The sequence below is a fragment of the Dipodomys merriami genome, unplaced genomic scaffold (assembly GCF_024711535.1).
Source record: "Dipodomys merriami isolate MVZ:Mamm:240054 unplaced genomic scaffold, mDipMer1.0.p SCAF_28, whole genome shotgun sequence".
Lineage (NCBI taxonomy): Eukaryota > Metazoa > Chordata > Mammalia > Rodentia > Heteromyidae > Dipodomys > Dipodomys merriami.
In genome coordinates, this window is record NW_027204270.1 from 7835251 (window position 1) to 7849703 (window position 14453).

Below are 14453 nucleotides of genomic sequence, written 5' to 3' on the forward strand. Positions count from 1 at the left end.
CAGTATTTCTGAGGGGCAGGTGGGTGTGGCTGCGTTCTTTGCCCTCTCCAGACTCCAGCGGTCTTTCGCACAGGAGCTCTGCGGCACAGAAGTCCAGGTTCACCACAGTGTCAGAGCAGAAGCTGCTGGGGTCCCTCTCTTCCTTGGGGTGGAGGTGGAGCTGGGGCCTCGGGACCCGGGCATCTCGGGAGCCCCACCTCCAGGTCCAGGCTGGGAGGCTCTTCCCGCCCCAGTGGGGGGCGGGTCATTCAAACCGCCCCGGGGAGTGTCGCAGGGTCCTGGGGCAGCTCTGGTCTCCGCACGTGTTTGCCGCCTTCGTGCTGCCGCCGGCAGGCGGGGGAGGAAGGCTGAGCCCTCCGAGTGGGCAGCCAGCTCTGCGGCGACTTCATAGCGTGCGGCTGGGTGCCGGCGAGGTGTCCGGCGGCCCGGCGGGCGCGGCCGCTCCGAGCGCCGGGACGGCACGTGGGCGCCGGGCTTCCCGGCGGGGTGCGGGCTGCCGGCCCTGCCCAGCGCCGGTCCCGGGCCGAGATGCGCGCCCTCCTCCCCGCGGTGCCCCTGCTGCTCCTGGGGACGCTCCGGGCCTTCCCGCAGGTACGGGGTGGCAGGGACGGGGTGGGGGCGCGTGGGGGGGGGGAGGACACGAGCGCACAGCGGGATGGGGCCCCCGGGTGTGACGATCTGGGGCGCTGGAACGTGCAGCTGCCCACCGCGGGGAGGTTGACTGGAGGGGGCAGATCTGGGGAACCCATCCATCCATCCATCCATTCATTCATTCATTCATTCATCTTGGCTGAACTGAGAGCCTGTCTTGGGTCCCCAGGCAGATCAGGGGAGGCTGGTGGGGCCCTATGCGTGAGAGGTGGGTCCCCTTCATCAGAAGATGGGAGTCTGGCTTGGCCCCGCTCTTAGCGCTGCTGGCCCCTGGTCCCTACCTCAGCTGTCCACCTGCTGCCCGTGGCCAGGTGTGGGGGGGTGGAGGGGGCAGGTGTTGGGGCAGCCCGGTGGCCAGGGGTGCGGGCTGAGGGCCTGAGGCCTGTGGTGGGCATTTGTTCCTGGTGGGTGGCCTGAGTTTGGGAAATTGAATTAGAAGAACTTAGTACCTTCTAGCAGCCAGTCAAGTAGGCGGTGGGCAGGGAGAGACTCAGCTATTCAACAGGAACTGCCACGCCAGCCCGAGCCCAGGGCCTGCAGGGGAGACAGCCCAGGCTGATGGATGGTGCAGTCATGAACTGGAGATGAAGCTCCCACCGCGGCTCTATATTGGTTCATCTCTTTGCTGTCCCACGCTGGAAGGAAAGCCAGGGCCAGATTGCCTTCCAGGGGGCTGGTAGTGACCTCCCGCTTCTAACCCATATTCCATTGGTCATATCCCAGTTTCTACTTTGTGTGAAGAGATAAGGGAGATAGCACGTGTCCTGGTTTTAATTTGTATTTCCTGATTGCCTAGGAAGCTGAGCACCCCCCCCCACTCCCCAGGGGGCAAAGGTCTGGGTGGTGTTTGGCTGAGTTGCCTACCCTGCATGGTGCCGTCTCTGCTCCCTCTGGTTTTCCAAGTGAAGGTTTATTAAAAAGAAATCTCAAGTCAGGACTTGAATTTCCAATCTTTAAAAAAAAAAAAAAAAACTCTGTCTGGATATGCACTGGTGGCTCACACTTGTAACCTTAGCTACTCAGGAGGCTGAGATCTGAGGATCAAGATTGGAAGCCAGCCTGGACTGACAAATTCTGAGAACCTCTTTATCTCCAGTTAACCAGCAAAAAGCTGGGAGTGGAGCTACCAGAAAACCGGAAGTGGCGCTCTGACTCAAAGTGGTAAAGTGCTAGCCTTGAGCAAAGGAGCTCAGGAACAGCCCAAGTCACTAGTTCAAGCCCCAAGACTGAACACACACACACACACACACACACAACCTCCATCTGCCTTTTCCAAAAGGCTCCCATTTTGCAGTAAATGCCTTCTTTTCTGAGAAAGAATTGAATGGTCCCTGTTTTTTGTTTTTGTCAATCATAGGTTTTGAACGCTGGGTCTGGGCACTGTCCCTCAGCTCTTCAGCTCAAGGCTAGCGCTCTACCACTTGAGCCACAGCACCACTTCTGGCTTTTTCTGCTTATGTGGTGCTAAGGAATCGAACCCAGGGCCTCATGCATGCAAGGCAAGCACTGTACCACTGAGCCACCTTCCCAGCCTGGTCCCTGTTTTTGTAACATGCCCAGGATCACTGTGGTGCACATCCACAGAAAAGAGTTATTTCCCCACAGGGCCATCTTCTTCACCCAGGGATCTCAGGACGGGGCAGGGCATCATCCTTCTGATGACCTCTGTTAATTCCCCGCATCCCAGTTTCATGCCCCTGATAATCTTGGGGATCGGGGCGGGCTCTGTGGGTTGGGGCTGTGGGTGTGGTTTCAGGGACAGTGAGTGTGGGCGTGGCCATGGGCGGGGCCTTGAGCTCAGTGGGTGGGGAGGGCAGAGAGGTCTTAGAGGGCTGGTGCATTGGGGCCGGGCTTAGAGCTCAGTGGGTGGAGTCTGTGGGCAGGGTTCTGTAGGCCAGGGCTTCCTGTTGGAGTTTCCACCTGAAAAACTTGTCTAGAAACCCCAAACAGTGGCTGCTCACCGAGGTGGAGGCTAGGCTGGGGTGTCAGGAGCGCCCTGGAGCAGGGTACAGCCCTGCTGGGACTGGGGCCCCTTACTGGAAGAGGCCAAGGCTCCCACTCATAACTGACCTCAGCCGGCTTCTGAGTACTTGTGATTCATGTATGTGTGTGTGTGAGTGTGTGTGCCTGTCTGTCTGTCTATGCTGGGGCGTGAACTCAAGGCCTGGGCACTGTCCTTGAGCTTATTTTTCATGGCTGGCATTCTACCACATGAGGCACAGATCCACTTCCAGCTTTTTGATGGTTCACTGGAGATAAGAGTCTCACAGATAGCCGGGCGCTGGTGGCTCACGCCTGTAATCCTAGCTACGCAGGAGGCTGAGATCTGAGGATCGCGGTTCAAAGCCAGCCCGGGCAGGAAAGACCGTGAGACTCCTATCTCCAATAAACCACCAGAAAACCGGAAGTGGCGCTGTAGCTCAAGTGGTAGAGCGCTCGCCTTGAGCTGAAGAGCTGAGGAACAGCGCCCAGGCCCAGAGTTCAGGCCCCACAACTGACAAAAAAATAAAAAAGAATAAAAATAAAACCTCCAACGTGGAATCCCCCATGCACTTTTTTTTTTCTTTTGCTTTGTTTTGTTTTCTGCAGAGTTAGAATCGGAGGACACGCTGTTTGGGAAAGGGCAGTCAAGTACAGACATGCTGCTAGGGTCACACTCTGCCTCTCTTCGGTCCTGAGACTTGGCCCTCACCTCCTGCTCCCACATCCAGTCCACCATCCACGGAGGGCTCCCTGTGCACCCCCTCCCTCCCAGTCCCGCCCCTCCCCATCCCTGCCCCTGCTGCCCTCGCTGGTGCCCGCTGCTCTCTTCCTGCTGGCACCTCTCCACCTTCCAGCCGTAAGGGGGAAGTGCACACGTTCTGTAAGAGCCTGCTGAGTCCCCACATTGGCTTATCTCTTGACATAGAACATTCTGCTTTTCCCTTGTGGTTCAGCAACGTTTCTGTCATCATCTAAAAGAGTCTTTTTTATGAATTAATTCCCTAGGTGCTTTTATTTTGGGGGGGGGGGGAGGGTTGAGTACTCTACCACTTGAGCCGCAGCGCCACTTCTGGTTTTCCGGTGGTTTATTGGAGATAAGAGTTTCATGGCTTTTCCTGCCCAGGCTGGTTTTGAACCGTGATCCTTAGATCCTAGCTACTCAGGAGGCGCAGGCCACTGGCACCTGGTTTTGTTTTGTTTTAATTGCATGTTTCTGATGGGCCTGTTATGGAAGCCATCCTCATGGAACTTAACATCTACACTTGGCTGGTGCATGGCCTCACGCGCCTGATCCGGGGCCTGGCTCCTGTTTCGTTGCCGGACAAGGGCCATATTCATTTTGCTTTGTTGCTGCAGTAACAAAATGCACGAGGCTGGACACTTTGCAAAGCAAAGAAGTTGGTTTCAGCCAGTTTTGGAAGATGGAAGCCTAGAATTGGATGGCCTCATCTGCCCCTTGGGAGTCTTTCTGCCCACCTGGCTGTGCCACCACATGGCAGACGTCATCATGGTCAGAATATGCAGGAGACAGGATGTGGTGAGATGAGAAATCGGGGCGATTCAGGGCTCAGCCTTGCTCTCTGAGAACTAGCCAGAGGCCTAAATAGAACTATATTAGTCACACGCTGGTGGCCCATACCTGTACTCCTAGCTATTCAGGAGGCGGAGATCTGAGGATCCAAGTTCAAAGCCAGCCCAGGCAAGAAAATCCGTGAGACTCTTTTCTCCAACTAAGCATCAGAAAACTGGAAGTGGTGCCATGGTTCAAAGTGGTAGTAGTGTTCTATCCTTTAGCAAAAGAGCTCAGGGACAGTGCGTAGGCTCTGGGTTCAAGCCCCATGACCAACTGAAAAAAAAGAGCTACATTAATCCTTGGCAGGGCGACACCCCAGGGACCTCGCACTGGGCCTTTTCTTTTGAAACACCTACTCTGAGGACCTCACTTCCTTCTGGGGGACGTGCTTAAAATTATCTCCACACCCTCACGGAGCCGCTAGCTTCTCCTTGTTTCCCATAGTAGCTGTCATTACCCACAGACTTACTTGTTTAAAACAATGTGAAGTCCTTCTCTCTCTCTCTCTCTCTGAGACAGGGTCTTGCTATGTAGAACTTTGGCTCTCTTCTTCCCCAGTGCTGGGATTATAGGTCTACATCACCATGCCCAACCACAAATTATTTCCCTCTTGTTCTGTAATACTTAAATCCAAAGTGATGGTCAGCAGGCTAAAACCAAAATGCCAACAGGGCTGGTTCCTCTGGAGGTGTGGGGCAGAGTCAGTTTTTCTTTCTTCCCTCCCTCCCTCCCTCCCTCCCTCCCTCCCTCCCTCCCTCCCTCCCTCCCTTCCTTCCTTCCTTCCTTCCTTCCCTCCTTCCCTCCTTCCCTCCTTCCCTCCCTCTCTTTCTCTCTCTCTCTCCCTTTCTTTTTTTCTTTCTTTCTTTCTTTCTTTCTTTCTTTCTTTCTTTCTTTCTTTCTTTCTTTCTTTCTTTCTTTCTTTCTTTCTTTCTTTCTTTCTTTCTTTCTTTCTTTCTTTCCCAGTTGTAGGGCTTGAACTTTGGGCCTGGGCACTGTCCCTGAAGTCTTTTGCTCAAGGCTAGTGCTCTACCACTTTGAACCACAGTGCCACTTTGTTTTCTGGTGGTTAACTGGAGATAAAAGTTTCATGCAGGGACTGGGAAGGTGGCTCAGTGGTAGAGTGCTTGCCTTGCATGCATGAGGCCCTGGGTTCGATTCCTCAGCACCACATAAGCAAAAAGAAAAAAGCCGGAAGTAGTGCTGTGACTCAAGTGGTAGAACGCTAGCCTTGAGCTGAAGAGCTGAGGGACAGTGCCCAGGCCCAGAGTTCAGGCCCCACAACTGGACCCCCCCCCAAAAAAAAAAAAAGAAAGGAAAAGAAAAAGCCAGAAGTATGCTGGGCATACAGGCTCATGCCTGTAATCCTAGCCACTCAGGAGGCTGAGGTCTGAGGATCGCAGTTTAAAGCCAGCCAGGGCAGAAAAGTCCCTGAGACTGTTATCTCCAATAAACTACCAGAAAACCAGAGGTGGCACTATGGCTCAAGTGGTAGAGCGCTCGCCTTTAGCTGAAGAGCACCCAGACCCAGAATTCAAGCCCTACGACCAACAACAAAAAAAAAGCCAGAAGTGGTACTGTGGTTCAAGTGGTAGAGTGCTAACCTTAAGCAAAAGAAGCTCAGGGACAGTGCCCAGGCCCTGAGTTCAAGCCCCAGGACTGACAAAAAAAAAAAAAAAAAAAGACTTATGGAATTCCTGCCTGGGCTGGCTTTGAACCATGATCCTTAGTATTCATTCTCCTGGGTAGCTAGGATTACAGGTGTGAGCCCCCGGTGTCTAGCCAGACTCCATTTCTTGCCTTTTCCACTTCTGGAGGTGAGCTGGCTTCCTGGGCTCAGGCCCTGCCCTCCATCTTGACTACTGGCAGCCCAGAATCAAAAGGTCCTTGCTTCTGTCATTTTCATAACTCATTTCCCAGCTCTCCAAATTTTTCTTCTGTCTTCTTTTTGCAGTGTGTGTGTGTGTGTGTGTGTGTGTGTGTGTGTGTGTGTGTGTGTGTGTGTGTGTGTGTGTGTGGTGACTAGTAGGACTTGAACTCAGGGCTTCGCACTCTTTCTTTGCTTCTTTGCTCAGGGATGGCACCCTCCCACTTGAGCCACAGCTCACTTTCAGCTTTTTGGTGGTTAACTGGAGAGGAGGAGTCCCTTGGACAGCCAGGATCACTCCCAGGTAGCCTGGAATGGTGGATAAGCTGATGGATTTGGGTGAAACTCCAGGTCTCCAGGTGAAACAGCCAGTGGCAGCCAGTGGGAGCCGGAGGCAAGAAAACAATTCAAACAGCAGCCTGGAGCAGGACAGGGGGGAGGGGAGGGGTCAAACAGCAGCCTGGAGCAGGACGGGGGGGAGGGGAGGGGTCAAACAGCAGCCTGGAGCAGGACAGGGGGGAGGGGAGGGGTCAAACAGCAGCCTGGAGCAGGAGGGGGGGGAAGGGGGCCATGGTTTCTGAGCGCTAGATGCGGCACTCCCCCCCGCCCCCCTCCGGGAGCAGAGTCTGGTGGTAAGACCTTGTGCAAATGGGTGTCCAAATCCTGGTTGTAACAAGGCCCTAGGCAAATTTTGTCACTTCCCCCCTGGTGTCTCAGTTTCTCTATCTGTAAAAGGAGGTGATAGCTGTTAGAATGACTTCCTGCCAGAAGTAAACTTGTTGTCTTCTAACTCTGGGGTTGGACCTAGGACCTTCTGCCTGGCACTCTACCACTTGTGCTATGCCTCCAGCTTGGCTTTTTTGGAGTCTTGCAGACTTTTTTGCCCAGGGCTGGCTCTGAACTGTGATCCTCCAGATCCCATTCTCCTGCATTGCCACTCCTTTCTAGTAGTTCTTGAACTTTAAAGCTTGCATGACTCCCTGGGTTGCTTATTCAAATACCGGCTCCTATTTATTTATTTATTTGCTGGTCGTGGGGCCTGAACTCTGGGCCTGGGCATTGTTCCTCAGCTGTTCAGCTCAAGACTAGCGCTCTACCACTTGAGCCACAGCACCATTTCCAGCTTTTTCTGCTTATGTGGTGCTGAGGAATCAAACCTGATGCATGCAAGGCAAGCACTCTACCACTGAGCCACCTTCCCAGCCCTGGCAACCATTTATTTAATTAAACCCTCAATTAGCCAGGCTGAAGCAGGGGCCTGGATGGTGTATCTAGCAAGGTTCCCAATGATATGCCATCGTGGCTGCTGGTTGTGATCTTGGGCCTGGAGTAACCGGCAGGCAGAGAACAGGCTGGGGAGGGGAGGGTCACTGTGGCTGGGAAGAGAGCTCACTTTGACTGTACACCAGCTCTGGACTCTTTGGGGATTTTGCTTTTGGCTTTATGCCTTGCTCTCCTTCCCTACCCTGCCCTCCACAGGTGTGGCCTAGCCTGTTTTATGTTATTTGATTTGATTTTCCCTTGTGCTGCTTGAGACCAGGTGGGACTTTTTGAAAGTGAAATTTACCAGGTCTAATAGGGAAAACCAAACGAACCTACAAATAGAAGGCCTAGAGACGCGAGGTTTCTTTTCATCTTGATGGAGCCGAGATTGGGGCTCAACCCCTGTACCTACAGTCCCGCATCCTTGCACACACCTCGCTTCGCTCGAACCTGCGGGGGAAACCCCGCCCAAAAGCCCCCCTCCAGTCCCCGGGCTACCCCCCACCCACTCCTCCCATTCTGATCCCTCTTTCCTGCCAAGTAGGTGCCACAGCCAAGACCCAGCTGCATCTTTCTTGGGCTGGGGGGGGAGGGTACGCGCAGCCCATCCAGCGTCTGGGCCGTGCAGATGGGGTGGTGGGTGGCTGAAGTTCTGAAGTTCGAATCTCCAGCTCCCACAGAGGCCACCATGTCTGCCCAAAGCCGGGACGGGCGAAAGAAGGGCCCTTAGGGTGGGAAGAAGGCGCGGTGCGGGGGTCAGCATGATAGACAGGGAGACCGCAGGGGAGAGCCGGGCGGTGTGTGGGGTGCTGGGCCTTGGGCCTGTTTGGGTGGCCACATAGAGGGCTGTCAGCATGGGGTTCGGGGTGGAGCTACTAGTTCATGGGCGGTGGGTACCCTGATGTCTTCAGACGACAGTTCTGGGTGGCAGACCCTTTGGGTCAAGGTCGAGGGTCAGCTGGCCACACTCAGATCCTGAGCAGGCCACCAACGTGGTTTTGGAGCAGACCCTCGGCCTGTGGAGCAGGGTTCCCATGGTAACGGGCCTGAGGGGCTGCTGAGTTCAGAGACCACCCTTGTCCGCAGTCCCACCCCAGTGGGGGTGTCAGGTGGGAATTGGGGGGCTGGGGAGGTGCTTGGTGTCTGAGGCTCAGCTGTGGGCCCCTCCTCACACCTAGGCCCCACCTACTGTTCTGGAGTGGCCCGGGGACCCCCAAGCCTCGGCCCCTGGCCACTTCCTCCAGAAACCCCACGTGGACATAGGGCCCCTAGTTCTTTATTTCTTCTTTCGTGGGGCTGGGAAGGACAGGGAGGAGAGCCCACACTCCCCAGGGACAGCAGCGAGATGGCACCCCCTAGTGGCCAGCCAGAGACGCACAGGGGTTGGACCCGCCACCTACCCTCGGCACTCATTTGTGGTTTGTTACACTGGCTTCGCTTCTTGATCTCTCTCTACATATAAATACACAAATTATTATGGCTACTTTTTATTTTGCTAAACAATTTGGAAGATAGCTTAAAAACATTTTAACCTTTACCCTTAAATATTTCAGCGTGTGTGTGTGTGTGTGTGTGTGTGTGTCTGTGTCTGTGCACATGCGTGCATGTGTGCTCCAGTGCCAGGATTTGAACTCAGGACCTTGACACTGTCCCTTTTGCACTCAAGGCTATCACTCTACTCTTCGAGCCACAGCTCCACGTGAATTTTTGGTAATTAATTGGAGATTAGAGTTTTATGGACCTTACTGCCTGGGCTGGCTTTGAACTACTGTCCTCAGATCTCAGCCTCCTGAGTAGCGATGATTACAGGTGTGAGCTACTAGCACCCAGTGCTGCATGATTTTTGTATGTAGACATCTCTTTTGTTGTCTTAAACTCAGTGCCTGGGCAGTGTCCTGAGCTCTTTTGCTCAAGGCTAGCAAGGTTGTCCCTTTGAGCCACGGCTCCACTTCTGGTTGTCTGGTGGTTAATTGGCGATAATTGTCTCACAGTCTTTCCTGCTTAGGCTGGCTTTGAACTGTGATCCTCAGATCTCAGTCTTCTAAGTAGCTAGGATTACAGGCGTGAGCCACCAGTGCTCAGCTGTGTAGACATCTCATCGATTTACCCTGTCAGCCTGAGCAACACAGTGAGACTTTGTCTCAAAACAAAACAACGCGCTGAGGGGTGGTCAAAGAGAGAGGCGTAGCGGGATGGAGCAGTTGCTGTATTCAATGAACATTATGTACAGTTTGAACCATGTAACTTGAGGGTAGGGATGGGAGAGGGAAAGGTAGGAGGAAAAGATGGAAGAAGTAACTGATCAAAATGCACTGTACTTCGCCGGGCGCTGGTGGCTCACGCCTGTAATCCTAGCTACTCAGGAGGCTGAGATCTGAGGATCGCGGTTCAAAGCCAGCCCGGGCAGGAGAGACCGTGAGACTCCTATCTCCAATAAACCACCAGAAAACCGGAAGTGGCGCTGTAGCTCAAGTGGTAGAGCGCTCGCCTTGAGCTGAAGAGCTGAGGGACAGCGCCCAGGCCCAGAGTTCAAGCCCCACAACCGACAAAAAAAAAAAAAAAAAAAAAAAAAAAAAAAAAAAAAAAAAATTAAAAATCAAAATGCACTGTACTTGTAAGCATCAACCCAGAAAACCACTTGGACACACAGTTGCCTATGAGAAAGAAGAAGCGTTTAATGTCAGCCAGAGGCTGACAGGCTACGTCTTGTGGGATAGAGAGTAGCAAACTGCTCTCGCAGCCTTAGAGGTAGATAGAGTGTCAGGAGTCTGAGGGCAGAAGAAAGGGCCTGGGGCAGGAAATCTTTGTCACAGCTGGCCCCTGGAGATGGCAGCCAGCCAGGGCAGGACGTTTTATAGCTGGCTGGCAGCCAGGGACCACGTCCCAGCTCAGAGGCCGCACATTCTGTATCTAGCATGTAGCAAAACCAGGATATCTTGCAGCTGTCCTGTAGCCATGGGAAACATCTTGGAGCAGAGACAATACATTCTGTAGCTGGCACCTTGAGATCAAACACTAGGACCAGCATGAGACCGAAACTTGTATCTGGACTCTGCTGGAGCTGGGACTGGTGGGAAGAGACAACCGTTTGCTGGGCCTGGCTTTGTGAAGAACTCAGGGCAAGGGCTGTCTAGCTTACAGAACTCATAATCCAACTTGTAGAACGGAAACCCTTTTGTACAGCTACTTTAAAAGTAGGCTGGGAGAGACTGGAAGGTGGCTCAGTGGTAGAGCGCTTGCCTTGCATGCCTGAGGCCCTGGGTTTGATTCCTCAGCACCACATAAGCAAAAAGAAAAAAGCCGGAAGTGGTGCTGTGGCTCAAGTGGTAGAGCACTAGCCTTGAGCTGAAGAGCTGAGGGACAGCGCCCAGGCCCAGAGTTCAGGCCCCACGACTGGACCCAAAAAACAAACAAACAAAAACAAAAACTACCAAAAAGCTGGAAGCAGAGCTGTGGTTCAAATGGTAGAGTGTTATCCTTGAGCAAAAATGCTGAGTTCAAGCCTGAAGACTAGTGTACACACACACACACACACACACACACACACACACACACACACACACACACATGAGTTCTCATCCTGATTTATCTTCTGTAATATGAGCCAAATCTCAGGCCTGACCTTGACACTAGTGACCACCAAGGTCTCCAGGCTGCAGTCTGGAGGGGGATGGGTGTCTAGGATCCGTCTGGTTTCTCACCAGCTTCTCTGACCCTCCAGGAGCTATCCCAGAAGTCCAGTTGTGCCGGAGACCCCAGCTTCTACCATGACCAGGCTTTGGGGAAGTGCTGTTACCGCTGTCCTTCGGGTGAGAAGGGGGCCAGGGTGGCATGTGGCGGGTGTTGGTCCTCAGACTCTGGTTATCGGGCAGGGGGTAGGTGGGGACCCCGGGAGCCAGAAGTCAAAGTGATTGGTTGCAGGTTTCCCAGGACCATCCCGACTGTGTGAGATTCTGGGGAACACTGGCTCAGAAGAGCAGGGGCCAGGAGGCGCTGTCTGGGCGGTCCCCTGTCTGGGCCTTGGGGCTGAGTTTATGACAGTGTCAGGAGCAAGGATTTTAGGAATGCTAGTACCAGTGATTTACACCTGTCATCCTAGCTACTCAGGAGGCTGGGATCTGAGGATCATGGTTCAAAGCCAGCCCGGACAGGAAAGTCCCTGAGCCTCTTATCTCCAATTAACCCTCAGAAAACAGGAAGTGGAGCTGTGGCTCAAGGATATAGTGCTCGCCTTGAGCATAAAACTCAGGGAAAGCAACCAGGGCCTGAGTTCAAGCCCCAGAATGGGCACAAGGAAAAAATGTAAAGAAAAATATACTAGCCACGTGCTCTCTGCTTTCTACTTCTTTCCTGTCCTCCTTGTCCCCTCCCACCCCAGCTCTCTCTACTTGGAAGCTGGGACTTAGGGAGGGAGGGAGGGGCCTCGCTTCCTCTTACCCCCTCAGCCCCACGCCAGGCCCAGCGCAGGAGACACCGGGCCTGCACGCTGGGGGGGGCCTTTTGCTGGAGTTTTATTGACCCCATGCTTCCGAGCAAGCCACAGAGGAAAACCAAAAAACCCTCCTTGTGTCTCGTACGGAAATTTGTGACATTTTGTCTGCTCTCTGCCATCAGCGCTCCTGGGTGGCATGGTTGTACGTAGGCGGGTTGGTGGAGGAAGGAAGTTGGGAGATTTTGGGGTTTGACAAGCTCAGACTTCTTCAAATCCTCTTCACCCAGGCCTAGAATGCGTGTGTGTGTGTGTGTGTGTGTGTGTGTGTGTGTGTGTGTGTATGTGTGTGTGTGTGTGTGTGTGCGCGCGTGCGTGCGTGTGTATGTGCGTGCATGCATGCTCAACAGTGGGACTTGAACTCAGGGCCTGGGTGCTGTCCCTTAGCTTTTTCGCTCCAGGCTAGCACTTTACCAGCTCCGCTCTTTGGGTGGGTCATTGGAGATGAGTCTCACAGATGGGCTGGGAAGGTGGCTCAGTGGTAGAGCGCTTGCCTTGCGTGCATGAGGCTCTGGGTTTGATTCCTCAGTACCACATAAATAGAAAAAGCTGGACGTGGCTCTGTGGCTCAAGTGGTAGAGCACTAACCTTGAGCTGAAGAGCTGAGGGACAGCGCCCAGGCCCAGAGTTCAAGCCCCATGACTAAAAAAAAAAAAAAAAAAAAAAAAAGTCTCACAGAGTTTCCTACCCTGGCTGGCTGTGAACCTTGATCCTCAGATCTTAGCCTCCTGAGTAGCTGGGATTACAGGTATGAGCCATTTGAGAGAACTTTTTCTTTTTCTTTTTGTTAGTCATGAGTCTTGAACTCTGGGCCTGGGCACTGTCCCTCAGCTCTTCAGCTCAAGGCAAGTGCTCTACCACTTGAGCCACAGTGCTACTTCTGGTTTTTCTGGTGGTTTATTGGAGATAAACATCACAGACTTTCCATCCTGGGCTGGCTTTGAACCATGATCCTCAGATCTCAGCCTCCTGAGTAGCTAGGATTACAGGCGTGAGCCACCTGCACCCAGTTTCTATCTTCTTATTTAAGTTTTGTGTGTGTATACATGCTGAAACTGGAGCTTAAACCCAGGATCTCTTGCATTTGCTTAGCTTTTCTGTTGAAGGCTAGTGCTTTACCATTTGAGCCACACCTCTAATTCTGGCTTTTTGCTGGTTAATTAGAGATAAGAATCTCTCCATTCCTCAGTACCACATGCACAGAAAAAGCTAGAAGTGGCACTGTGGCTCAAGTGGTAGAGTGCTAGCCTTGAACAAAAGAAGCCCAGGGACAGCGCCCAGGCCCTGAGTTCCAGCCCCAGGACTGGCAAAAAAAAAAAAAAAAAAAAGGTGGAGTGCTCTGATTGGCCTGTATGGTCATGTACTCATCCCAACGCAGAAAGGGATGAGCCATGCTGATTGGCCCTCCTGGGTCATGTGTTGTGACTTGGTAACAAACTGTGGGGAACACCTGCCCACAAGAATGTGGCTGGACAGAATGTGGGGAGGGCAGGGGAATCCCCAAAGCCATCCTAGGTGCCCACTACCCCTTCTACCGTCAGCATTCTGCCGCTCCTGTCCCGGTAGGGTGGGGGCAGGTATTGTGTTTTGTGTGGTTCTCAGTCAGCCTGGGTTAGGGTCCTTGGGGCCATGGCTCCCATTGCCCCCCAATTCCTGCAGAGAACAGGATCCCTGCCAAGAATAATGAGAGCCAGGGCCCAGCATGTGCTTATTGGTGGCTTTTTACATAAGCCACACACACAGTCTCTTCAATCTGGTCAACAAGGCTAGGAGACGGGCCTTACCACTGATTTACTGTGAATGAAGGCATCAGAATTGCCCATGAGCCCTCAGTGGACAAGTAGCTGCTCCGGAATCCCAGCCCTCCTTCACCCCCCCCCCGCCCCCCGCCATCTCTAGCACACGAGCTGACAGGCACACTTAGGGGTTGCAGCAGGAGCTGGGAGGGGCTCAGAGATGGCAGGTGGCGCGTGGGCAACGTCTCCCTCTCAGTGGCCTGGCCTGGCACTTCTCTGCTTCTTTTCCCAGGCTGGTCCCGGATGAGGCCCTGCCCGCAGAGGTCTGCGGACTGCAGGAAGCGGTGTGAGCCCGATTACTACCTGAATGAGGTGGGCCGCTGCACGGCCTGTGTCAGCTGTTTGAGAGGTAAGGGGCTGTTCTCGGGGTCCCCTTCCCAAGGGCTTGGGGGGACTCCGGTGAGGAGCCTGGGGTTTTGGTGGGCTTAAACTCCGACCTGGCTCCCAGGAGACTCAGTTTATCTTTCTGAAAGTGTGATCTTCTGGCTCTGTATTTTGCAGGGGGGGGGGGTGCCGGGATTTGAACTCCGGACCTCAGGACTTCAAACACTTTGCTGGGCAGGTGTTCTCCGACTGGAACCACACCTCCAGCTCAATACTTTTCTGAGATGTAGTGTGTTTCCTGAAGGCTCCCATTTAGGGTTTATTCTTTAAAAAAAAAAAAAAAATCAGTCCTGGGGCTTGAACTCTGGGCCTGGGCGCTGTCCCTCAGCTCTTCAGCTCAAGGCTAGCACTCTACCACTTGAGCCACAGCGCCACTTCCGGCTTTTTTCTTTTTGCTTATGTGGTGCTGAGGAATCAAACCCAGGGCCTCATGCATACAAGGCAAGCGCT

The 14453-nt window shown here is 53.5% G+C and overlaps 1 protein-coding gene across 1 annotated transcript in view; it reads left to right on the top strand.

Moving 5' to 3' along the window:
- The first annotated feature begins 528 nt into the window (after positions 1–528).
- The window catches only part of Tnfrsf8 (TNF receptor superfamily member 8), a 37569-nt gene continuing 23644 nt past the window's right edge, over positions 529–14453 (top strand). Inside the window, exons 1-3 of the mRNA XM_070037953.1 lie at positions 529–591; positions 11056–11143; positions 13852–13968. Of these exons, the coding sequence (XP_069894054.1) occupies positions 529–591; positions 11056–11143; positions 13852–13968 (268 nt within the window). The remainder of the gene's footprint in view (positions 592–11055; positions 11144–13851; positions 13969–14453) is intronic.